Source organism: Scomber japonicus, chromosome 12 (genome assembly GCF_027409825.1).
Source record: "Scomber japonicus isolate fScoJap1 chromosome 12, fScoJap1.pri, whole genome shotgun sequence".
In the NCBI taxonomy this organism is placed as follows: domain Eukaryota; kingdom Metazoa; phylum Chordata; class Actinopteri; order Scombriformes; family Scombridae; genus Scomber; species Scomber japonicus.
The window spans coordinates 19,366,678-19,393,501 of NC_070589.1; the positions used below are offsets into that span (position 1 = coordinate 19,366,678).

Below are 26,824 nucleotides of genomic sequence, written 5' to 3' on the forward strand. Positions count from 1 at the left end.
ATTCGAGGCTGGGTTTTTTTGCTGACAGAGTGATGAAAGTGAACTGAAACAATTAAGCTGTGGGTCATAAAGCCAAAACAGTGAGCTCAAATATGATAGAGCTACAGGAAACGGCAAATACAAGTGCAGCTTTGAATTAAGATAAAACATAGGATCTGATTCAGATCAGAGAAAAAAAGAGTTATACCTTTTTTATTCGCTCTTTATTCACTGTGCTATCAGTTTTTGGTAAAAGGCAATTCAAACATGAAATATCTGCCTGTTTTTGTGGATATGTGTACATCATGGCTGGATAATGGACCAGGGTCAGTGGTTTGTAGCCTCGGATCAAAAGTAGACCTGACTAGTGTTTATCTGGACCTGTTGAGACATTCCTGTATAAGTAGGTTGGGCATGTCAGCCTTGGGCGGAGCCAGACACAGGTTTGTTTATGTCCTTAAGCCTACATCGCGTGCCAGACAGGAGTCACCCATGTCAACACCAAACCTAAAGCATAGAATTCCCTTCCATAGAGACATTAGTCATTACTGTTTACTATAGGCACTGTTTGTGTCATTACTTGTGTCTTACTCATCAGTTAGATTATTAAGTAAGCTTTAAAATCCCCACAAGAATAACAAAGGAATTTTCGGGTTGTGTGCCTCACTGCTTCTTCTCAGGTTGTTTAGATATGAACCTCACCCCAACTGACAGCTTTCATTTAAGTAATGCTGTTTTTTATTGTTGATGTATTTCACTGTCATGCCTGTAAGCATGTCTGTGCTCAGGTGCTACACAGATTTCATTCTCTCGACTGACATGCAAATTTGTATGTCAAATTTTCCAAGATGTGCACATGCAGAATTGTATTATTCTTATTATATGTTATTTCACTTTTTCTAATGTTGTAGATGTACATACTAGTAGTGACAACAAATACAGCTTTGCATGCTAAAAGGTACGTTCACTGCTGTCAACCTTTGCCAAATCATAATGAGATGGTGTTCATAACTACAGTTAGCTTAACATATTTTCAGATCCACTGAGTAGTTGATTGGCAGCATGTGTTTAACTGTGTATGTTTTCACACTGTTCAAAAACAGCAATAAAACATCATTCAGTGCTCATACACAGCAGTGACTCAAGTTTCCAAAGACCCATTATTACATAGACACTGATGCTGTACAATTACAAGCATTATATTTATAGGAAGAAAAAAAACCCAGCTAAAGTATGCTGTAAACCTTAAGCATATGATTCAGGACAAAGTCAAAGTAACACCTAATGTATGTATGAATTATAATACAGTGTGTTGTATGTTTTTATCAAAGGATCAATCCAGTTTGTTGCAGTTTGGGTTGAATTACCATGCTTTTGCCATAATTACTTTGGTTATTATAACATTGTACCAACTAAAGTTATTGCTAAAATGTGGCAATGCAGCTATAAAATTAAGTCCAAGAGCGCAAAAACTGTGACATGGTGAGACACGTTGTGAATAAGCCAACAGTTTATCCATATTACCTAAACCACTTAATATGAAGGTCAAGCCCAATATAAGCACTCCAGAGAGACCAGCATAGTAATCCCTCACTGCGCAAGAAAAACAGTATATTGGGATGGTGGTTTAAATCGACAGTTTGGGTATAATTTACCATTCACGTTTCTTTTGTCTTTCTTGTTAGTTTGACAAGAGTCTGAGGGTAAAACCTGTTTTTTTTCTTGCCCCATCTTGCCTTCTTTTTTGGATTTTGCTGGGTTAACAAGAAAGAATGATGTAACAATAATTTAAAGACCTATTGCCTCTTATGAAAAGTTCATCAAGTCATGCACCTAATTGACTTGTTACCTAAACACTTAATTTAATAAATTAAACTTATTAATATTGTTATATCTCCAATGACCATAACAGCATTGACCATGTACTGTATGTTTAGATAGGTCCTGTATTTAAAAAAAGATGGCACCAACTGAGTTTGTTTAAGTTTATGTACCATCTGCTATGTTATTTGATGCTTAGTTTTGATGCTGTGTTGCATTGTGTTGAAACGTTAATGATTAAGATGTCACAGCAGAAGTAACAATGTGCAGGCAGATAATACTACATGTTGTTATGTGATATAGCAGCTAAAAACAACTTCTATTCAACTCCACACATGTTCAGTCCTCTTGTTATTCTGTTATTGTTCTGCTCCACCCTTTCCATTATATCTCAATTGCTAAAAGAAGCCACTGAGGATTTACTAAATGTGTTTTGCGAAAGCTGACCTTTTGTGTCATCATGAGTCAGACTATGTCTATGGTTTTCTGAATGGACATGACAACCTCCTACACTCAGATAGTGCTTGCTGTTTTTCTCGATTGTTATCATTTTCCAGGAAAAACATCTTTTGTATCCACACTTGACATGTGTACACTGACTCCAGCTTTGTGCCAAAGTGTTCATATTCACAAACAAAAGAGCAACTATAAATAAACAAGCATATTCATAGTACCCATAATACAGTACAATAACTTGGAGCATGGTGTAGTAGAGAAAGAAAATCTTTAGAGCCTGAGAATTTTCACTCCCTATGATTTTATGTAAGCAGTTTGCACCTGCGCTGTGAGGAATTTCAGCTATCCCCAAAAGTGTTACTTTCTGGATCCCTTGTAACATGATAGACTGTGTTAATTGTTGTTTCTTTCAAGCGTTTAAGAGGTCAACTTTTTTCTACAGTTGAAGACATTTGATCCTTTTATTGCAGTCTTTTTATAAATCAAATGCCTCTCAAGTGTAAATATATGTAGAGCCACATCTTATAAATAATGCTGCATTTGCAAATAAAAGGTGTGTCCAAATTTAAAAGCAAAAGAAGTGCCAGTCTCCCATGTCTTTTTCTACAGTCACAATGGCATTGTGTTAGCTCTTTCCTCAACTATTTTTGTGCCCTTTTACCTCATAGTTTGCTGTTTTGTTGGTAATGGTTGTTTGATGCTGAATGAAGATCAGATTACAAAGGGTTCGTTTTGATCTTGCTCCACAACGTGGTAGGCTTGGAATGACACAAGGTCAATGGACGGGAAATGCTTTCATCGCGCCTGACTCTTTGACTCTGGCCCTCCATTGTGTTTATGGACTAAGTTCATGCTTCTTAATGGGGTTCCCAGATCATCATTAGATGCCAAGATTCAAAGAAACATCTTTACTTGTTGCTGTTCTAAACAGGAAATGACACACGATTTTGTAAGCACAAAACAATCTAATCTAATCTAATTAATAAATATATTCACAGATTTTAGGCAAATAATATTCAAAGTTAAACTGACCATATGGCATCAAAACAATGGGATTTCCCTTTCTATTCTCCCTGACCTGTTGTAGGGTGCTGCTCTTCCCTGATGTCACAGTCTGGGTTAAAAGTATGAGACGAAATGCAGACCTCCAAAGGATGGACATCCATGTCCTTCAAAGAAACTAAAATAGAAATTACAATTCACCCCAACTCCCCTTCGACCTCATCATAGCCTACCTTCCCTATTCAGACCTGACAAACACTGGGTGTAGTAAAGAAAACATCCTTTCATGAGTTGTCCCACTGCCAGTTTCCTGAGAAAGGTATACCCAGTCTCTTGCAAAGCGTCTAAGAATCTGAACTTCCCTGTTTAGCAACAACAAGCTGCTGGTGATTCATTACAGTGGGCTATGATTCTCTCTGTAGATTACACACTGGGAATAAGTTTGGTCTATAAAATACAGTTTACCAAAAAAATAGCGTGTATCAGCTTTTTAAGGTGTGCTATTTCCATGACACAGATTTTCTTTTGCTTAACTGTATTGTTATGCAGAAGAATAGTTCAATCTCCCATTAGATCATTGTTTATGCTTGAGCATGTTTTTTGTGAATTCAGTCATCATATGCACTTTAAGACAGTTCAACCCTTTCTTTGTCACCTTAAATCCTCCTGAAGGCCTGGTCTCACCAGAAGGTGTCACAATAAAGTTACCTCACAAAATAGGTGGTGACTACAGGTCTCTGAAATCTTTTTATAAATAGCTCAGCTCAGGTTGTGAAATGCTCTAATCACTTATTTGTGATTTTCATGAATCTGTGTAGATAATCATCACCAGGGCGTTTCCTGCAAACATATAGACCGCCAAGAACTGCTTACATGCTAGCCACCCTGGAACATAGTAGCAGTCAGTCACAATAGCTCAGGATCTATAAAGAGAACTGGATACAGCAGTGGAGGCAAGGTCCCGTTCATTCCTATTAAAGTTGTTTAGTAGCACATTAAGTCAAAAAAGCCACTTCCTGCTGTAAAGAAATTACTCGAATGAAAACATGTCCCTGCGCCCATAGAACATGTTCACAGAGATGTCTGCCCATTAAGACAGCTAACTTCCAGTTTGTGCCTCTAAACTTATTTGAATTGGGTTAAAACAATTCTATCATACAGCTCTTCAAGAGTGAGAAATGTGATCGGACCCAAGTGCGAGTGCATTGTAGGGTACATTTTTGAAAATATTACACAAATCTTAATTCTAGGTAGCAAACATGACTTTCTGGATCCCCAGCTCACTGTGATGTGTCAATACATAAGTCTGACTCTTCTATTTACACTGGTTGGATTCCAGTTCACCAGATTCTGGGTGCAATTTCCATCGTCTGTTTTGAGCCTTACCCACATGAATCATGCATAGACGTAGATCATTTTCCAGCTCTCATGTTCACCAGTCATAATCAGGAATGTTTAGATAGACAACTGATTTATGTTGCTTTATCAGATGTTGCTGATTGGATAGATGAGGAATGATTCATGAAATGGGGTGGAGCAGAGTCTCTCACGCACCTTTTCTGGCATGGGCTGATTGGATGATTGTGCAAGTCTGACCTTGCAATGTTCTTTGAAAGCCACACTGCCCAGATAATCGTTTGACCCATGTAAGCCTTTGGATAAAAACAACTAGTCAGTGACAGGAAACAAAAAAATGCAAGAAGTTGCCATGGCCTTCATAAGAAACCAGATTTTACAGGTGAACAGTTACTACTGATGACTTCAAAAGCTGCACATGCCAAATTAATCTCTGTCAGATCTCTAAAACTGAAGATTACAAGAGAACAGGATCATATTTCAAGCAGAGTTTACATTCTCTTCATTGTGGACATACCACAAACCAGGATACATACTTGCTTTGTGGCAGAGTGAAAATGTCCACACTGCCTTAACAATTAGTTTCTTGGTTAGCAGGGACATGTGGTTCTTAAAGATGAATCATGTCCTTCTATTAAAAACGTGTTAGTTTAATGACTGAAATTCTCTAGAATAGTTTTATAGTCATGGTTTTTGTTTTATAGTCATATTTTATAAAGGGAGGTCACAGTCACAGTCACATGTGGTGTGAAAGTACTTTGGTAACTATTCTGAAATATGGTGCTAAAGATGAGTTATGGAAGTGCACTTTGTCTGTCAGATCCTATTACACAAATTCAAGCTAAAAATGAGTGAGACATCTGGACTAGCAGCATTCCTTCAAATGATATCTGCCAAGTGATAGCCAAACATGAATTTTCAATTACAAGGACGGGAAAAAGGTGTGGTAACATTCTTTCACTGACTAACAACTGACAGTTGTTTTTAAAAGCTGATAATAATTTAAACTAAAAATAGAAATTGGCCATTTTTTTCTGTTGTACCTCCTCTTTTCTTGCACTTTCTCTGTCATGCTAATTTTAATTAAAGTCTTGAACTATTGACTCTTTATACTGTCTTCAGTTTACCCAAACAACATGGGGCTGCTATTAGAGACACAGTTGTCACCATTTTTGTTTAGAATAATGTATTTTATTTATTTATTTATTTTATATTCATTTAAATCAGTTATCTTACAAAGTCTTGATGTAATTACATTTTTTATATATTTCAATAGGTATGGCATTACTTTTACCATTTCACATTTCTATATTAAACTAATTTATGTTGAGAGTCAATGCACTTACAGTACATGTCATAGTAAAGCACAGGTGTAAATAATACAATGAGTGATGGCTGAATACCATCTAGCTGTTTTGGTTTCAGTCCTGGTATTGTACATGCTGGCTCATTGTCACACTGTCATTCCTTACTGGGACACTTGAACAGAATGGGACCATCCTGTGTTCTCTCTACTATAAATCAAATTTGCTTCAATAAACATCAACACAAGAATCAGCTACACACCCAGAGATTTATTGTTTTATATGCAATTACATTATCGTTTTTATCCCACTAACTCAATCATTTAGTGTCAACTTCAAAATCAAGATAATAAAATGCTGTAAAATAATAACGTTATGATGCTATTGCACATTATGGGCTAATTTACTAGTGACTGATCACATTACATGATGATGGTTGGTCATCTTTGGAATCTTTGCCACCCATCATATTGTGCTTAAATCAAATTTCAATTCATGTATGAAAATAATTACTATATAGGTAATAAAATCTGAATTGTTTGATTGATTATATGGTAGGGCTCCCTTGAGATCACTAAACAATGTATATCTCAAACATGGGTGATAAACTTTTAATTTTCTCAATGAAAAATATAAACCATTAAACTTTTTATGATTTATAATCTCCACTTTTTTCAGTAAGATCATTTTGATGTGTGGAATTTTAGGAAATACCCACTGCCCCCTAAATTGAACCTAAAACACTGTTAATTTTACTGAGCAAGACCAAGACTGACACTATGATGAGGCCCTGCAGTCATTGGAGCTTTATGCTAATGTCAGCGTGCTAACATGCGCATAATAAAAAAGCTTAAATGCCCGATATCATTTTTACTATGTTCACTGTCTTAGTGCTGTGTGTTAGCACAAAACATGAGTTACAGCTGGGCTGATGGAGTTAGAAAAGTTTTGGGATCACCAAAATGATGAGTGGAACATATATATTTGTTTAATGTTGTATATGATGTTATATTTAACAGTGTAAGTGAAAACTATGATCTACCTTTGATGCTACAGGGAAATTCAGGATATCACCAAAGCCATTGAGAATAATTCTCGGGGCACCATGAGTGACTGTATATAATTTTATGTAAATCCATCCAAATTGAAATCCGTCAATTCATCTGTTGAAATGCCACGAGCATGACTGAAGACCCATAAAATGGCTGATGGTGTTGCAGCTTCAGTATGTTAGACTGGGCATGATGTCTACTGTTGCTAGAGAAAGACTAAGCATGAATCAGAGCAGAGCTTTGACCTGGTGCGGCTCTGCGGTGGGGCTGAAGGGACAGAGATATGTGGACTGTAGACGGGATTGTTAATCTTCATGTGATGGCAGGTAGGAGCAGGCTAATTCACCTTCAGAAGTTTGTGTGTATCCAAACTGTCATAAAAGATCCATTACTGCTGTCAGCATGTGTGCAATCACACTCTTATAGAGACAGTGCGAGAAGTCGGCACACACAGCGTTGGGAATGTGCACGCACACACACACACACACACACACACACACACACACACACACACACATACTGGATACACACAGTATTCAAACATGCTGTAAACATTCACCATTCACAGACATTAAGAGTAAACTCACACCAGACTTGAGGCATTGTGCTAAGCTCAGGTCCAGCTGAGAGAATGGATCCAGAACAGGTCTGGAAGCGTGTGGCTTGGAAATAAATATCATTAAATTCAGTTGTCAGATTGCATTTGGCTCGGCTGAGTGTGCCGCCAACCATAAGAGCTTGGCTGCCCTCCATGTGAGTGCTGGTTTTCTCTCTTTCTTCCCTCTTGCACACTAACATGCTAAAACCACCACTCACAAAGAAACAGACACAAACACATGCATGGACAAATCCACACACACACACACACACACACACACACACACACACACACACACACACACACACACACACACACACTTAGACCACCTGGGAGATCTGTTTATGAAATCCTGTGGAGACCTCATGAGAAACAGACGTCGCTTTTATTTCACTTAAAACACAAAAGATTTAAAAAGCCTCATTCATTTAAATCCAAAATGAGAGTTTTGTCATTTGGGAACACACACACGATTGGTGTCACTGGTCTGTAGCTTTTACAACAGTTAAATATGTTTTACATCTACCTTGCCTTGCAGTGGGTTTTATATAGACAGCACAACTCAATTAAGAAAGACATCCCTGGTAACAAGAGCAACAAATAATGGCAACCGAACAGACACACAAAAAAAAACATGATAAAGATTATGATTACTTCAGATCCACAGTACATTAAATCTTCATGACAACATGGTATTTGCCCTCTGAATGACTCCTATCTGTGTAGGTGTAAATAAGGTGTGTGCTGGTAAACCTGTGTTGGTTTCGTGCAAAGCCAACATTTTACAGGCGCTCACCTAAAGGGAGTTCCTCCTCCCATCTGCACGAAGGGCTTTTGTTGTCTGTGCTGTGAGCGTTTTTCTCCCTTGTCGTCTTTTCTCTCATTTGAAAATAACCCAAACAGGTCCTGTAGACGTAGTAACCATGATATTATCTAAGCGTACTTCACCTGAAGGGGGATCCCATTGCTGAGATTTTTTTTTCTTTTTATCCTGCCTGCACAAACGAAGCCTGGAGGCCTGAAGGCAAGCAAAGCAAGTTGAGCATGGTTTGGGAAGACTAAACCCTGCTAACAGCTTTCAGATTATTTTGAACAGGTTAACACACACTAAGTGTCATGACCTTTTGGTTTGTGCTTATAAGAAATTCAGATGAAGGATGTCGAAGAGCTTGTAAGAAATGTAACATGATGTGAAAATATCTGAAGTATTATTGTGTCTTCATAAACTTGAGATGGTGTTGCACTAAAATATCTAAAGTACTCACCATCTAAAACTTGAAAAGCAGGGACTTCAAATACAGTATGATTGAAATGTTGATAGTATCAGCACTCCCATCAAGATCCCACATGTCGATTTACCAAACCAGCCTTAAATGTTTAGGCACAGGGCAGCAGAGCATGGCCTCACGCAACTGTTGTCCTTGCTGATAAAACCTGCAGATTACTGGTCAGTATTTATACTGGCATAGTAACTTGTCTAAAATAAACAAACAAAAAATATATGAACAAAAATAAAAAATCTATCCAGCAAATGAGTATGTACAATGGTGTGTTCTTTAATGTACTTTTAATAGCCATCTAAGAGGCCCAAAGCTATTGTTAGATACAAATTTCTTGTGGAAAACGTTCATAATATTATAGTACATTTTTCTCATATTTAGGAAGTTATTTGAACTCCATTAAAGTCTGCCAAACACCATGTGGAACTACTCTAGACAGCATGCATTGGCTTTCTTGTCATCCCCAAAAATGAAAGTGACATGCAGACATTAACAAAAGAGATGAATGATCCTACCATTGTGATTTTCTGAACTAATTTCAGACAAGTGTAAAGATATTCAATTATTTTAGTATGTAGAAGTAATATTAGGTCTTGGATTGAAGACCAGATCCTCTAGTTTCCCAGAATAATGAGGAATGTCGTAATGTTTATACTGTCTGTTTTACATTTGTTCCTCTGGGTGGCTGAGATGTCAGTTTGAATATAGCCAGAAAGGGAAATAAGGGCAAATTGTTTGGCTGTTTCTGAAGTCTGACAGTGGCTCAGCTTCATGCTGGATCCCTGTAACAGCTGACACAGCAGCATCAATGCCTGAGCAGTAACATGCAAGCAATGGAGAACAAAGAAATGAGCAAGATGATCCATTGATTTCATCAACAACATATGCTGTGGAACAAATTAATTTAATTTGGATAAACATATTTACAAAAGTATAACATCCCTTTTCAGTGTACACTAGGTGCTGACTCAGAGTGAAAGTCTGCCCAGTTACCTTGACATTTTAATTACAAACTTAAGCTTGTCGTACTGCTGTGCTTTGATCACATTGGTTTGGCTTTAGCTTCTTTTTTGAACCTTTGTATTTCATATGGTTGAAATTTGACTGGATTTAACTGTTTCTGTGGTAACAAAAGAAAAAAAGGAACATGCCTTTGCTTGTTTATACTTTTGAATTGCTTCTATTTCAGCTATGTGGTCTCATATCCTCAAGCTTTGGGTAAGCAACCAGATGACAACAAAATAGCAGAATATTGGTCACATATCAAAGATAAATAAGCCTGCAGGTGATATTGAACCTGCTGTTGCTCACAGTGATGACAGTTATATATCGCATGTTTCTGTCATTTTATGTGATACAATTTAGTTAATAAATAAAATTACAATTATATAACAATGTGATTGCATTTGACCTGGTGTCATATTTTTACTTCATCTTCTGAATGGGGAAAGTTTATCTGTGCTCACCTTAAATCTCAGTTTAACATGTGGACGTATGATTTGTGACAGTACAAATAGTTTGGAGGTCAATCTGGTCCAGTATACAATTTACCCAAATGTCACCCAGAGACTGAAAGCCTCCAGTGCACATAACCTGAGAATAGATTTTTCAGTCAGTCTTGTGTCCAGCAGTTGAAGTTTTGACAAGAACAATATAGATTCATAATCATACACAAATTATTATTCAAAGCAGAGTATTTTCATAGGTCTTAAAACATGTCTAGAATGATTTTTAAAGAAGTGTTGAATTAGAGAATTAGATGCCAAATTTATTACAGTAAATCAGATTCACCCATTTATTCAAATATTTTGCAATTATGTTTTAAAAAAAATAATATTACCCTTCTACAGATCTTTCCTCTGTAAATTTACAGAAATAACAAACAATAGTGATTGCCTGCTGGGTAAACATTTTTAAGAATTTTGAAGAAATAATAATAAGATTACCTGAGAAAACTAAACATTTCTCCTCTTACTGCTTGAAAACATAGATGTGCCAATGGAGGCCTTGTAGAAAGCAATATCCTCAGCAGAAACACAGCAGCGTTAAGTATGAAGCTGTAAAACTCTGCAAATCTGTAATGATTAAGCCTGCACTATAATCAAATCACTGCACATACTCTTTGGGACACTGAGTCTCTAAACTATGAGATCAGGAGAGATGATAAATGTTCAACAGCTGCTGGAGATTAACCTCTGGATAGCGTTTACAAGAGACATTTTCATTTTGTTGAAGTAAGTGAAAACTGCTAAATGTAGCACAAGCATTGTGAGATAGTTTGTTGTAAAATGTAAATTTGGATTATAGTACATACAAATAATGGGAATGCTGAAGGAAGAAATGTTTTAGTATTAAAGGTAAAGTTTGCAACGCTTTCTGCCAAAACTAGTGGCTGTAGAAACAATTTGGATCTCAAATTTTAAAAAGAGCACCACAAAAGCTGTGCCATCCACTTCTAAGTTACTCAAATGCATGCCATGCATACGCATATTGAGATGTTTATCTGGCCTTTTTCTCTGTTATAGTGTGATGATGTTAACAGTTTTGTAGCCCTGCTACTTGTCAGTAACAGTTTATGAGATTCCTCTGCTCACACACTGGCCCTCAACACAGACTCTGCTACCCAGAACCCTGGAGAGAATAAATAGAGACAGGATTGCCCCCTTTTCTTTATGGTTTTGCTGTCATCGCTCACGCTGTTATGACGTTAAAGCCCCATTTGGGGTGGAAATTATTCCCCCATTTGCAAGCTAAATTACATCCCTATCTCGGCCGCACCCTTATTGCAGTGTTTTTGGTGGTGTTTACCCCATTTTTTGTCTAAACATTAGAGAGGAGTTGTGTACTAACACAGATGGTTGTGAAGTACACATCTCAGCCTCCGGCACATTAAGGCTACCTGGCCTATCAAACCTCCTATCAGGGTGCCTATAACAGTCTTCACTGTAATGCTTTTTTAGCCTACATGGCAAGTTGGTGTGCATGTTGCAGATGTTACTGTCTTTCACTGATGAAGTTACTTAGCTAAAATTACTGCTGATATAAATTACATTGAAGAGTTTTTATTTAGAAACTGGTCTCCTAAGTTTATTTACCACAATTTAAAGTGTAACACTTTATCATAAATTCAAATATATAAATTAAAAAACATGAAAATATTGAAAGGATATGCAAAAAACCCCCAAAAAACTCTGTTAATCAGTGTTAAATGAATAAACACACGCGTAAAACTGAATGGAAAAAACATATGTATTATTTAACAAATGATAAATTGATAAGTGAAATAGCTTGAATTTAAATCACTTTCCACAAGTGTTGTACTGAGAAAACTCTTTGTTATAAAATGTAAGGTGTCTGAATAATGCACATTCCTTCACATTTCTATTCTCCTCCACCTGAAGATAACCTCCTCTGTTTGTATTTCTTTTATGATGCTTTAATATTTTCTTCTTGTAATCTGTTTGGCTACTTAAGTTAACACAACAAAAATCGAAACTTCCCACACCAGCAGGCACAGGCCTGCATTCATTCCCTCTTTCAACTCTACATTTCAAAACACAAGAGAACTTAAACTTTCTTGGCTATTGTCTTTCAATTTGAGCCAAACATATCACCTATTTAAGAACATTAAAGAGTCAAGAAAATGGCAAAACTTGCAAGTCACTTAAACACAACATAATTATGACTTTCATACAGTTGGTGCTTATAGGTGGGAAAAACAGTGTTGGCATTAAGAGGGTGGGATCAAACATACAAGAATAAACTTGTGGCAACAAATTTACATGAAGACACTACTATAAGCTGTCTGATGATGACTAAGAACAAGCACATGTTTGTGCAAAACCATAATGCCCTAGTTAAATACTGAGACACTGGCAATGTGGCTTCAAAACAGAGCTGTCAAAATACTATAATTAGTGGCTGATGAAATATTTTAAGGTGGGATGTGTTGTACAATGATACTAAACACACAGCTGCCATAAATAGCATGAAGGAATGCCTGGAATCAACATAAAATTCTGTTTCTATTTTCAGGCTTTGAATACGACTCCGAACCAACTCCATGATCTTTACACTCTCAGCAGTGTTACCCTCTGAAAAACATCTGAATGTCTCAATTTAACTGCTGCCTCACACGCAAAAGCTCTTTGTTTGCATAGACAGAGACACAACCCTTGAGCGGGAGTTATGCAAACTAAATCCCTGTCAGGAGGACATCTTCACAGGGTTATTTTTAGAAGTCTTGTGAAACTCACTGCAACAGTTTACGTACATTGCTGACGTGCTACGAACGTTTCAAATACTTTTCTCAGATAATTAAAAAAATCTTTAATTCACTGTCTTGGCATGTAGGACAAATATTTTAAGAAATATAGATATTATCAAATTAAACAGATTTATACAAATACATGAACTAACCTGAAGGCTCTTTTCACAACACCTAGATCTTTTAGATGATTTTGTCAACTTTCCTCAACAATTTGTCACTATCAGGCATTCAGTGAGAAATTATACAAGAACGCACATTTCATTACTCAACATGGACACTAAATCAACAGTACTTTCCATGGAATTTAGTGTTATCCTCCCTGTGCTGTATTTAGACTCAGTGTTGTTCTTTACACCTGCATTCAACTACAAATGTTTATTCCTCTTCCTCGTGCTCTTCAACAAATAACTGGAAAACTATTTACCTTCACAAACAGCAACATACAAAGGGAACTCATTTTGGAAATCATGTGCACGTGACGGCACCTCTTTCATGAACTGCTGCTGGGTTCAGCATTGTACTGTTGAACTGAAGCTTAGAGGTTATACAATTGTGAGAAACTGCAGGGCTCCAATGATGAGCCAAATCAATGCATTTAATGTGTGTATGGGATAATCATAGTATGTTTTGTTCATAGGTGTATGCATGCACTTTATTATATTGCATTTATCAGTTTGTTTCTTAATACATACTTAATACAGGCCAAAGCTACAGCTTCAGTGACAGCATACTACACGTAAACACGTTTGCATCAGAAATGTCAAAATCAATCACAATGTGACAAAAAAACTACTCCTCACAGAACATTCTTCAAAACCTTCAAAACCTAGTTAATAAGAACTGAAGGGCCTTATCTGATCTAGTGTCTGCATAAAGGCACCACACTGTACTCTGATCTAATGGGCTCATAAATCTCACAAGACTGATCTATTATTGAGAGAATGTTGAAGAAAGGATGAGACTATAAGAACAGGAGCCTCTAGTTAAAATAATTGATGGTAGTTTGTCTTTGAATAATGAAAATGTGACTCCACAGACACATATCTGAACTCAGTGATGTATTACTACTGTAAAAGCTATTTTTATTGTCTATGTCTGCCAAGCATCTAAACTTTCACAAATACATTACTATCTATGATATATAGTATATTTTCATACTATATTTGTCGTAGTAAATAAAGCTCATTTACTGTTGTTTGTTGTAGACAAGACACTTTTTTGGTACCACTGTCATATAAAATTGTAACTAAAATTACATTAAATAATAATTTCCTAATACTAGAACAGTTATTAGGTACTAGCAAGAATGACTTTTGGGTTGCCAGTTTTGGGGTTTGGTAATAATACAGTTATGAATATTAATAGCTCATTGATAAAGGGTTTTAATAATCTAGTCTGTAGTTGTACGTATTAATAAGAAGCTACCACATGTGGTCCATATTGTCTGCAGCTCTTTAAAAAAAAGGCAGCAGACCAGTCAAAATAAGTTTTCCCAAAATATTTTATTAATGACTTTTAGTATACCTGTAAAGCATATAGTAAAAGCTTGATTAAACATTATTAAAACTAGTTATGCCCCTCTGGCAGATACATAGATCTCGATGTATGCCGTACAAGAACACACGATACACAATGGCCTCACAAGCTGCTACATGCAGTGAACAGAGTGAATACATGGTATTTGAGCTCTTGTCAGTGTGTGGTTAGCTTACAGGAATCCATTTGTGACATGCCACCTTTTAAAAATAATGACTTCACCTGGGATTGGTTGTCACCCATTAACTGAAAATCAAAACATTCACACCGGCACAAACATGCAAAAACACCTTGAAAGCGTATAGTTTGCATAAACAAAAGCTAAACCACTTGACATAGTGACAACATATCAGCAGGTCTGAGTGTGATGTCAACATTGGTCTCCAGGTGGATTATTATTTTTCCATCTGACTATTTGGTGTTACAGCACAGCCAGTGAAACCAGTGTTTTGGTCTGATCATTTAAAAGAGACACAAATATGGGTTGTTGAGTTCATCATGACCCAGATGAACCTGGGGGAGTAAGTCAAATGAGAATCTATCCGGGCTGTAGAGTGGCACTAAATGGAACACTGACATTAGCTATTACAGCCATAATATAGAGTTGCCTTTTCACCTGTTTTCCTTCTTCCATAATTGTAAAATTGTTTGCTAGGGATTACATCACGAGTGACTCTATCTGTTCCAAAGTAATCCAAAACCCTGAGGCACTTGATTCACAAAGAAAATAAATCACAATGACTAATTTCTCACATGAATCTGCTATCCTGGCACTGAGCAACAGGATGGAAGGACCAGATCCACTACTTAGTTTCAAGAGAGAAAAACACAATGACAATGGTTTCTATGTGGGCTATTAAATTGGAACAGCTAAAGTCCACAGCTGCACTAAAGCATGAGTGCTTTGATGTGTTAAATTATAAGAGTGTCTATACACTGTTGGCACAGGGAGCATCTTTATTGGGAGTGGTCTCAATCTTTTTACAACCTGGAAAATAGAACAGGTCATTGTTTTCAGTGTAAGGAGGCATTTAAACAGTATATGAAAGGACAGTTCAGGCCATGATTACAGTACTGCCTGGAATTGACAAATGATCCTCAACTGGGATTTTACCTGCAGGCGCTGCACCTTAGCAATTCAAAGGAAGCATGCGCCACCTGGTTGTCTCAGGTGAAATAGTTCCATGGTGTCTGCCAGATCACATTTCACAGGTGAGACAAAAATAAAGCCACACTGAATAGGGAGTTCAATGAACGTCATCTCTTACTAATTGCTAAATACTGTACTTTAAGTTCCCGATTGTAGTTGATTATGATCATGGTTTTATTATAGACTATCATGCACGCAATGGGGAGATATTTTGTGATGCTCCAAACCTTTTGAAGTCACCTAACTCCGCCCTCCTAGGGTTGGTCCTGTGTTGAGGTGAGCCGGCTATAAACAGCTGCTGACACCGACTGTAGGTGAGACGGGCTTCAGTGCGCTGGCAGGTATGACAATAAAGATATACTTCTTTGGATCCACTTTAAAGGACTTCGCATCTTGACGCACACAAGCTCCAGACTTTTGGCGGAGATCATATCGCACAGGTCCTATACAGCACAATATTAAGAGCAGGAGAATCCATTAAAAATAATGAAGCTGGAGGTGTTGTGCGGAAACCACTGTGAGATGAAACTTTTGGAGATGTCCAGTGATATAGAGGGGAGTGTGCGCTCCCCTCTTTCTGCTGAAGAGGAGCTGGGGTCGGATGGGGACTGCGTGGCACACAGCCCTCCACCTGTTACCTCATGCACCAGCAGCAAATCAAAGCCGTACACAAGGAGACCCAAACCCCCGTTCTCATACATCGCTCTCATCGCCATGGCTATCCGGGACTCCTCCTCTGGACGCCTGACTCTGGCGGAAATAAACGACTATCTGATGAAAAAGTTTCCGTTCTTCAGGGGCAGCTACACCGGCTGGAGGAACTCGGTTCGACACAACTTGTCCCTAAATGACTGCTTTCTCAAAGTGCTCCGGGACCCGTCCAGACCTTGGGGAAAGGACAATTACTGGATGCTGAATCCTCAAAGCGAATACACGTTTGCAGACGGAGTGTTCCGTCGCAGAAGAAAACGCATTAACAAAAAATTTGGCAGGGAGCCAGAGGAGTCCGAGAGTGCAGAGGGGCCGCAGAGCATCCCACAGTCTGCACCCGCCACCAGGACTGAGTCCGCTGTCAAGTTCACCAGTTCATTTGCTATAGACAGCATCCTCAGCAAGCCGTTCAAGAGAGACTCACACAACGGCTTCCTCCCTCCCTTCACTTGGCCGCGTTACACTGAACTAATGATACCTCATTCAAATACACCTGTCTCACTTCCATTCGTCAAGTCAGCCTATGTGGACTCCCGTGCTGCACACGTTTCACACGCCTACAGCGATCGGTTTATTTCACAGCCAGTTTTACGATTTCAGAGTTGAATTTGGACTCTTTATCCTTTGTGATGATCTGTGTGCACTGATGATGGACACAGACGGACAGAACAAACATTAAAGACAGATGGCAACTTTTTTCATGTTGGGATCAAATTGGATTTATGGTGGCATGGTGTTACAGTTTATTTTTATACATCTGATAATGTCCCAGATGATCTATTTTCTACACATTATTGGAAATGTTACTGAACTGTCCAATGAATTTGTAGTTTGTTTAACAAACGTGTTTAAAAATGCACTTTGACTGTCGTTGTGTCTCTTCTTACAAACGTGTGTTCATAACGAAATAAAACATTTAATAAACCACGTTGATTTGTATGTTGCATCGTTGGAAAATGACTTCAAAAGGAGTTATAAAGTAGTCAGGGTGTTTCATGTGGAGCCAAAGTAGGACTTACACCTGCATGAGACATCGACACCTGTTAGGTGCCAATGTTCATGTGTTCATGTGACTCCACCTTAACACACTGTCAGGGAACTCTGCTGTAGGTTTGGTTTCAGATGCACCAATGAATTCCTCTTCACTAGCCTCCTCCTTTATATAATATCTGCCTATAATATTATTGGTTACTTTGCAACCCACATGCCCACATTTTGTATGGTAATAGCTTTCACCTTGATTGGAATAATAATAATAATAATAATAATAATAATAATAATAATAATAATAATAATAATAATAACAATAACGATGTTGATGATGATGATGATGATGATGATGATGATGATAATAATAATAATATGAAATCGATGTAGCCTATTATTAGCATCCCTTATAAGTGTATTTACTTTTCACTGTTCATGCAGCTCGCGGGGATCCAATATTTATGTTTTCAGTCTGGCGCTGCAAATAGCTGTCGCCTAAGTTTCTACACATGCGCAGGAAAGGGTTTATGGTGCATCCTGAGAGAACTGAATTCAAAATCCACAATAGGAAGAAATTTCTTCCAAAGCCCATTCTTCTGAGACTAGAAAGTAAATATCCTTTAAACCAGCTGTGCATCCTGGTCGCAGCGGGGTTACAGGCTTGATGATATTTTGGGTAGAATTGCAGGAGTATGGGGAGATAATGAAACCAGACATGCGTAATACTCCTCATGGGCAAACACTAAGACGCAAAAAGGCCATTTACAGTAGTAAACGTTGCATAAAATACACAACATTTTGGAAGATTCAATTATCTTAATTGTACCTTAAGACTTTATTTAGTTTTTCCAATCGATTCTTTTCTCCAGGGATGTATTCCAGGCTCCAAGAGGTAAACTGACACTCGCGCTGTGTGTGGTATGCTGGCACGCTCTGATGGAAAAAGCATGCTTCCTCTCATGTCAGAATCCTAACCCTGAACAGATATAAACAAATGAACACTGCAGGACTCTTTCTCCTGCAAGCACACCTTAAAATATAAAAAAACGCTGGCAGTCATCGTCTCTGTTTGCAGGTACATGGGGTCAAAATGAATTATTTAAATGTATTCAAACTGTGTCGTTTTATTCATCATGTCTTGTCAAACAGTCGTGCCAAATATTGGTCTGACAAATGTAGACATAGTGTTTTGGAAAACGAGTCGTGGGAGGAGATTTGTCTTACTCCACTGCGCTGCGTCCGGCTTCTAGTCTGGATCCTGGCCAGATAGGGAGGGAGTAGTTCCTGGCGGTTTCTTGGAGGGATTTCGGGGGGACAGAGGGGCAGAGAGAGATTTAAGAATTGATAGGTGGTCGAGTTGTGTTTGGCCGGGTGGATATGCGCAAGCAAAGTCGAGGAGCTTTATTTCCCCTCTCTTATGGGACTATTGCCAGCAATGGACAGAGAGAAGAAGGAGGAACAGCGGCTGGCGTTTCTTGATTTTCAGGTTAAGAAACGCGCAGAGCATCGCAAAGGGACACTGACCTCTTCAATTAACGCATTTGGCAATCTTTACTAGCGCTTGAAATATAAGAAAAGCGATTTTCCCACGTGTTATTGACGCTCACCATGACGACCGAGAGCTCCCAGCAACATTCAGATGCATCCAGTCTCATGCGCTGCAGTCCAACTGCAACTCTCCTGAGCGCACAGCCAGTGATGGAGAGCACGCACAATGCATCAAGCAAAGGAAAAAAGGGAAACTCTGGCTTGAGGCGCCCTGAAAAGCCCCCCTACTCATATATTGCCCTCATTGTGATGGCAATTCAAAGCTCGCCGACCAAAAGGCTTACTCTGAGTGAAATTTATCAGTTCCTGCAGGCCCGATTCCCTTTCTTTAGGGGATCATACCAGGGATGGAAAAACTCCGTCAGACACAATCTGTCTCTGAACGAATGTTTTATAAAGCTGCCGAAGGGTCTCGGCAGACCTGGCAAGGGCCACTACTGGACCATTGACCCAGGTAGCGAGTTTATGTTCGAGGAGGGCTCCTTTCGCCGCAGACCTCGGGGGTTCCGTAGGAAATGTCAAGCTCTGAAACCAATGTACAGGATGATGAATGGTATCGGATTTGGTGCGTCTATGCTACCGCAAACCTTTGATTTCCAGTCACCGTCAGGCTCATTAGCATGTCACAATAGCTACAACATAGACTTGATGGGTACTGCTGTGCCAGGGGGCTACGAGGGACTCGGAGGGGGGCATCACGTCCCACATATGTCATCAAGCTCCGGGTCATCGTACATGGCTGCATGTCAGGTGGCTTCTAACGCGGACTACTGCCCGGATAGCAGTAGCAGCCCCCTGCAGTCCTCCCCAGCAATGATAGGCACTTTGGACTGTCAGTCGCCCTATGCAAATGCAGCCTCACACTGGAGTTCACCTGGTGTGTCTTCATATATCAAACAGCAGTCACTGGCATCAAGCAGCCCCACTTCTTCTGCTCTGCACAATGGGATGTCATCTTACTCTCTGGATCAAGGTTATCTGCACCATAATGCACGAGATTCTCCGGACGTTTCAGGTACAGCACCACTGTAACCTATCTTTAATCCACATGTTGTATTTGCTATTTGCACCATGATAAATCAAATGAACCTACATTAATGGTTAAGATCAATTTAATGCATTTCAAAAACAGAAATGATTGCTCTTTTCATATGTCTGTCATTTCTGCTATCGTGTATATTAAAAGACCTACAAATAAACAAATTATAACCTACAAGTTAGATTTGCACAATAAATTTCATTGTATTTAACCAAATGCATTGGATGAGAAATATAGAAATAAAATGCTCAATCCAAATTAACTTGGCAAATTGTGACTACAATATTGACAGTGTATGAATAGTTTTATCTACCTAAACCTGATGGAAATGCAATAAATACACACACAATATTACCCCCAATAAAACCGAACCAACAAGCGTTTGGGCCTATTGATGATTAGTCTGTCATCAGATTAAATATAGAAAACATGAGCCGTTTGCTTCTCTTTAGTTGTTTATTATGCACCATAAAATGCTGTATAAAGTGTGCAGTGTTTAGAGTATTTTGTAAATACATTTCCTACAATGTTTTTGCATTAACAGGCGTTTTCTTTGGAGGCATCGACTAAAGCTGTAATAGAAATAGCAGATCGAAACGTGCCATATGAACCTGTGAAGATTTACGAAAATGCCATAATTACACATATTATACATAGATGTTCTTAAAACTGAAACACAGTTATTTTTTGTAATTACGTTGCAAATTCATTGAAGCCTGTAACTCGAGTCACAACTGCCAAAAACCACGCTAATAACAGTTTAATTTTCCCAACAATGTGTTTTAATACACATTAAACTAATTAAGACCAGCTTTCTATTAAGAGACAATAACGCTGGTTTTTAGAAATGGTTAATAAATAATTTCCTAATGCATAATATATCAGTCTGTAATATATCAGCTGTTAATAAGAACATGGTACTTCCTCCACCAAGATACATGCTTTGTCTTTTGTTTTTTGATTCATCAGGTAGATCCCAATGGACCGATTCAACACTTCTTTTGTGAGAAAGGGTTGTACAACATCTGGACCAAAATTAATTTCTTAACATATTGACTTTTACAACTAAAAACTCGATGGATTATTAAAGGACAGTGCAGAGAGAGAGAGAGAGAGAGAGAGAGAAAGAGAGAGAGAGATAAATTAGACCCACGAGCATTTCTAAATTGATTTCAAACATTTATAATTATTATTACCAAATATAAAAGATTAACACCATGAATTTCTCACACTTGCCAACCCAAAAGTTGTTCATATTAATGGCTTATAACTGATCTATAAAACACAATTTTATAGCTGTATATTATTTTTGACAAACCTCTAGTTTTGGTTACCTATTGAGTATCTAGATTTAATGATAATAGAAATCTGATTAAAGAAAAGAAAAGGAAAAATCAGTTTGACTCAATCGTCTAACATCATCGTTTGCCCTGTTTGTTCACAGTGGGACTGTCTCGATATTCCAGCCACTCGGCCCCTGTGTGTGACAGGAAGGATTTCGTTTTGAACCTGAATGGGATCTCTTCTTTGCATCCCAGCAGCGGTGGATCTTACTATCACCAGCTTCATCACCATCACCAGAGTGTCTATCAGGATGTCAAGCCATGTGTTATGTGACAAAACAAACCACTTTCAGACACGACAGATCTGTCGTGAGCTTTTCTGCTATATACAACCCTCAGGAGTTATCGTAATGGAACTGATGGTGACGAGAAAGGAGGTTTTATTTTCTGAAGGGTCAGCGTGGAAGAGAAGAGAAAAATCATCTTTCACTCGTATAGCAGCGGTTATATCATGATATGAGAATCTATTGTGGCGCTATACGTTCTCATTATATTACTGATTGATCACACGCATGAATAAGCAGCAATATTTACATTTTTACTGAAAAACACATAGCATACACCTCAATTTATGTTTATTCATGCACTTATAACTTTGTTGTCTTGACGTTGTTGAAGCTGTTTATTAAAAAGATTTATTTTTAAAGGACAATTTTAATTTTTTTTGTCATTTTTTTCCTCTGCTTCATTATTATCATTATTATTATTATTATTATTATTACATTGTTAAAATTGCCTAAAACAAAATCAGTTTTATTATGGGGGTCAACTGTCTTTTTCATTATTGTCTCCTTTATTATGGTGCTTTTTAAGGCGATTCCAAAAACTGACTTCCATTATTTGCCTTCACTCCTGAGGCGTCATAAATGTTGGGTTTACAGTAAATGTGTGGTTAGCGACAGCTTGACAGTGTTAAAACAAACGTATGGCACAAAAGTAATGTTTAAAAATACCAATAGCACCATTCACATATAGTATTGTCTTTGTGCATCGTCAGTTTGCAGTTTCTGAGTATTCCTATTTTAAAATCATATTCTGATTAATCAGTGCTTTCTTTATCTTCGCACTAAAGCTAGTGTACAGTCAGATGCACCATGTGTAGTCTGAACAAATATATTGTCTGGATTTGCAATTTGTGCTGTTGATTCATGTAGTGAAAAGATAGTTCAAATGGTTTTAAATGAAGTAATTATTATTGTATACGCTGAGGATGCAATTGTCATCTTCTTTGTTAGCCTGTATGTGTGTATTGTAATGATCACTTGAACATTTCTTACAAAGACACGTCACATGTCACACATCCTGCTGGTTTTCGTGTGACTATACTGCCACCTAGTGGTCATCTAAAGTTAAAGGGCTCACACCAGGTTAAATTTTCTCTCTATTATTAGAAATTGGGTGAGCATACATTTATTTGTAGATAAAAACGATTATGCAGCAAGTGTGCCATTCAGTCACATTAAGCTAAGATTATACACTGTATGGTGTGGCTATTCCACAGTCTTTATGTTCTAAATTTGCTCCCAAAATTAGATGAATGGTGGAATATAAGCTATCCAGCACTCACCAATAAAACTGATAAAAACATAAACACTATCTTATAAGATGGTTAAATAAAGTGTTATTTTAATTTAAGACAAATGCATCATGTTTATTCATATAAATATACAAAATGGTTTAGTATATATCACATTTTATTAATTTGATCATCCTGTAGGCAGGCATTAAACAGCATTAAACACAGTCCAGGTCTGAGGGGTTTGAAATTCATCCAAATTATGTCGACATTTAATGCATATTCCAAGTTTACAATAATTGGCGTAATGTCCTCAAACAGGCATTTAAGACTCTGTCATTAATGTCTCTGCTGTGCATATTACTGAAGATGATTATAAATACATTTTAACATGGCAAGATTCAATATTGATAAATCTATGAAATGACACAGTAGCAGTGTTTTACACATGGTAAGCTCATTGTTTGCTTAAATGATGTGCCACCTTTTTCCACCTTTGAAGTGAATGCATCCACCTTGCGTTTTTATACTGGTTTCTTCTCTGCTGGGAATTGTTCCCTTATTTTCATTTTCTTGTTTGTTGCACTTGCCCAAAATATTATTTTCAGCGCTGATGAACATGTTCAACTGCATAGAGGGAAAAAAACAGAAGAAGGAATGTGAAGTAAATAGTTGATGGGAAAAAAATTCAAGAAGTTACACATAAGCAAGTTACATTTATTAAATCAAACATTACTTCCAAATTAGATTATTAAACTTTAAAATGGCATCATGCACACTGCTAATAATTTAAAAAATGTAGTCATAATGTAGAAAGAAAATACTCAAAAATAATCATGTTTATGAACATTATCTCACAGCTGATGGTTCCATCTGAACTGTCAGACGGCTGACATATGAATATATGAAGTGTGTTACACCCAGCTATTACACAAATAGTACCCCATTAAGAATGATGCATGTCTCTCACCAATTTTGGTCTCTAAACAAACCTCCCCAAGATGATAACAGGAAACGACGCATCAAGAAAAGTCATTTCATTCAGGTGAATTGATTGGAGGTTTAAACAAAACCTTTACATGAAGTAAAGCACACTAACAAATAAAGATACATATTTAGGTGTATACTGTATATAACATTCGCCATCAATGGTCTGTACACTCAGATTTCTTGACATCATTGCTGTCCAAGCAATAATTAAGAGGAGCAAATGAAGAAGACGGGTGAGGATGGTGCTGACTGCTTTGCACATGTAAATCAGTCAACGGTATATGTTAAAACACACATAAGTATTTTTTTACAATGTTAATACACATATGATTAAACAACAGCAACTATAAAGTGCACACCATGAATTGTGGAGACTTAATTCACTGAATTCAAATTATTATTATTATTATTATTATTATTATTATTATTATATGAAACCTGCAAGCCTTAGTTGCAGTTGCATGAGTTTACATTAAATCCATATTTACTTGTAGCCAATATCATGACTTCATTCTATCAAGTTTTTTTTAAATGCTACTACTTCATACCAATACTATGAAAATCACAAATGTTCACAAACAATAATGAAAAGTAACAGCCCTGACTTTTTTTCAGCAAAACTGCAAATGAATATTTATAGTATGGAATACCACACACATCACACTCATTTCTCCAGTTGAAGTCCAGTTATGCTAATAATTCATGCTTATGATAAATTACAATTTAGGGTTATAGTACTTTGATTGGCAGTGGCCAGGTTTTGGTCATCTTCACTTTGTTTACTGAAAAATTGCATTCAAAAACATTCACTTCATGCATGATAGTGAATGCATCCACATTATCTCGCTGTACACTCAACTGTAAAGAATGGAAGTTGACAGGTAATGGAAAGATTTTCATGCTTCATTCCCTAGCATGAACCAAACTGGTGAAATATTTACAATGTATGTAATTTATGAAATGCACCATATACAAAATGGCATATATTACACTGACCATGTAATGAGTACATCTCATTATTCAAGGTCATGGTTTTTCCTTTTTCTTTTCTGATAACCTCCTTGTCTGTAGTACTGAAGTAGACCATGAGATGGCAGCAGAGTATAATAAATGCACTCTCCTTTTTTAGAAGCTCCTGATGGTAAAAACTAGCTCCACTAGACATTATCATCATCAGACACACACACACACACACACACACACACACACACACACACACACACACACACACACACACACAAATTTGTACTTACATAATGCATTCCCTGGCCCCTTACCTAACACTAACCCTAAACCCAACATTTACCATAAACTGGATCTAAACCTAATTCTAACCCAACACCAAAAACCCTCAAACAGCCCTTTGCCTGAAAACATTAACTGGGTAAAATGTCCTCACTTTCCAAAAATGTCACCACTTCCGAAGTTTACAAGTACACACATACATACGCACGCACGCACACGCGCACGCACGCACGCACACACACACACACACACACACACACGATACAAACACGCACAACATAGGTAATCAAATATTAGTAGATGTAATGAAATTAATCTCATTAGTGTTTCTCATGTACATCTTGTGATCTTTCTATTTGAGTTTAGGTTTTTAGGTTCTGGTATAATATGTTTCTGCTTAAAGAACACACACACAGCAGTTGCACACCAGTGTACACACCAGTGTGTGCAACACATTTTAATTTTGATGAAAGTTCTGGTAAAAAAAAAAAGTGTGGTCATCAAATAAATGGCTTCATTAGGATTCAAAATAAACAGCTGCAATTAAGATACAACAATCTATGTAAAAAGAAAATCTGACAAAAGTAACTCCTTCAGAACGCCAGAGGGAGCCAAATTCATAGTTATGATGAAGTTAGAAAAGGCTAATTTTCCTCACTCTCCCATGTCGCGCTCTCTCTCTTTTTTATAATATCAGTGTCATATTAAGCGTCGATTATAAGTCACGTTTTTTGTTTCGTTTTGTTTTTGTTTGTTTTTGTGTTTGCTGTTTTATTTCTAGGTTAACATCAGTGTTTAATGTTAGTAATATATACATGTCATACACTGCATTGTAGGCTCCTACATAATTGAACATTTTTAACTATGCTTGATGTGTTATTATAATACAGTAAAGCCACATTCCAATTGCTTGATTATGTGTTATTTATTTGTTATGACCTTATGAAATATCTGTCGTTACAAAATGCATAATGATATAAAAGATGCCATGTGTTTGTAGTATATATGCAAAAATGCCTTAATTGACAAATAGAAATACAATTACATTAGAATTAATTTGTAGAACATGTAATATTCAAACAGGTGTCTACATCTCCATAAAGCTACAACTTTTATTTTGAATAGTAATGCTGCCCTCATCAACACAAGAAAACAGGCAAGAGCCTTCAAATGTTGTGCCTGTTTTCTGTTTATTATTTTGGCACATATTCATGATTTTCACTGTGCTTTCCTTAACTAATAAAGAGTTCATGGGGACTAGGTGGGCAGGCCATGGTATTAAATAAAAGGCCCGTCGTGAACTGTGTAAACAGCCTAGGGCGGTGGAAAAAGTTCATGCCCGGGTCCATGTAAGGAGAAACCCGCATAGCACCAGGCCACTGCACGGACATTTAATTAAGACGACCTGCAAAGGATTACACCGATATTGGGACTGTAACTTTGCCTCACAATGACCATTAACAATTTCATGCACAGTCGCCTCTGACAGCACGGCGATACAGAGGCCTTCTGGCCCGGTTTATTGAGGGTTTCTTTTCTTTATAACTGTGGAGAAAAACGTTTTATTTTTTTCTATTTTCCTACTAAACGTCATCAGCCCTAAACGTGACTGAATAGTTGCAAATGATGTGGTTTGCTTCT

General features: G+C 37.4%; 2 protein-coding genes across 2 annotated transcripts; both read left to right on the forward strand.

Annotated features, from left to right (window-relative positions):
* The first annotated feature begins 16,290 nt into the window (after positions 1–16,290).
* On the forward strand, positions 16,291–17,121 carry foxq1a (forkhead box Q1a). Its single transcript, XM_053330733.1, has one exon. The coding sequence runs from the start codon at positions 16,291–16,293 to the stop codon at positions 17,119–17,121; it is 831 nt and encodes a 276-aa protein (XP_053186708.1).
* A 1,989-nt stretch (positions 17,122–19,110) lies between these two features.
* On the forward strand, positions 19,111–21,706 carry foxf2a (forkhead box F2a). The gene is made up of 2 exons (XM_053330036.1): positions 19,111–20,065; positions 21,534–21,706. The coding sequence occupies exons 1-2, from the start codon at positions 19,111–19,113 to the stop codon at positions 21,704–21,706; spliced, it is 1,128 nt and encodes a 375-aa protein (XP_053186011.1).
* Positions 21,707–26,824: the final 5,118 nt, after the last annotated feature.

Coding starts and splice junctions, on each gene's coding strand:
- foxq1a (XM_053330733.1), top strand. CDS start 16,291: ATGAAGCTGGAGGTGTTGTGCGGAAACCACTGTGAGATGAAACTTTTG.
- foxf2a (XM_053330036.1), top strand. CDS start 19,111: ATGACGACCGAGAGCTCCCAGCAACATTCAGATGCATCCAGTCTCATG. Junction 20,066..21,533: donor AGATTCTCCGGACGTTTCAG/GTACAGCACCAC, acceptor GTTTGTTCACAG/TGGGACTGTCTCGATATTCC.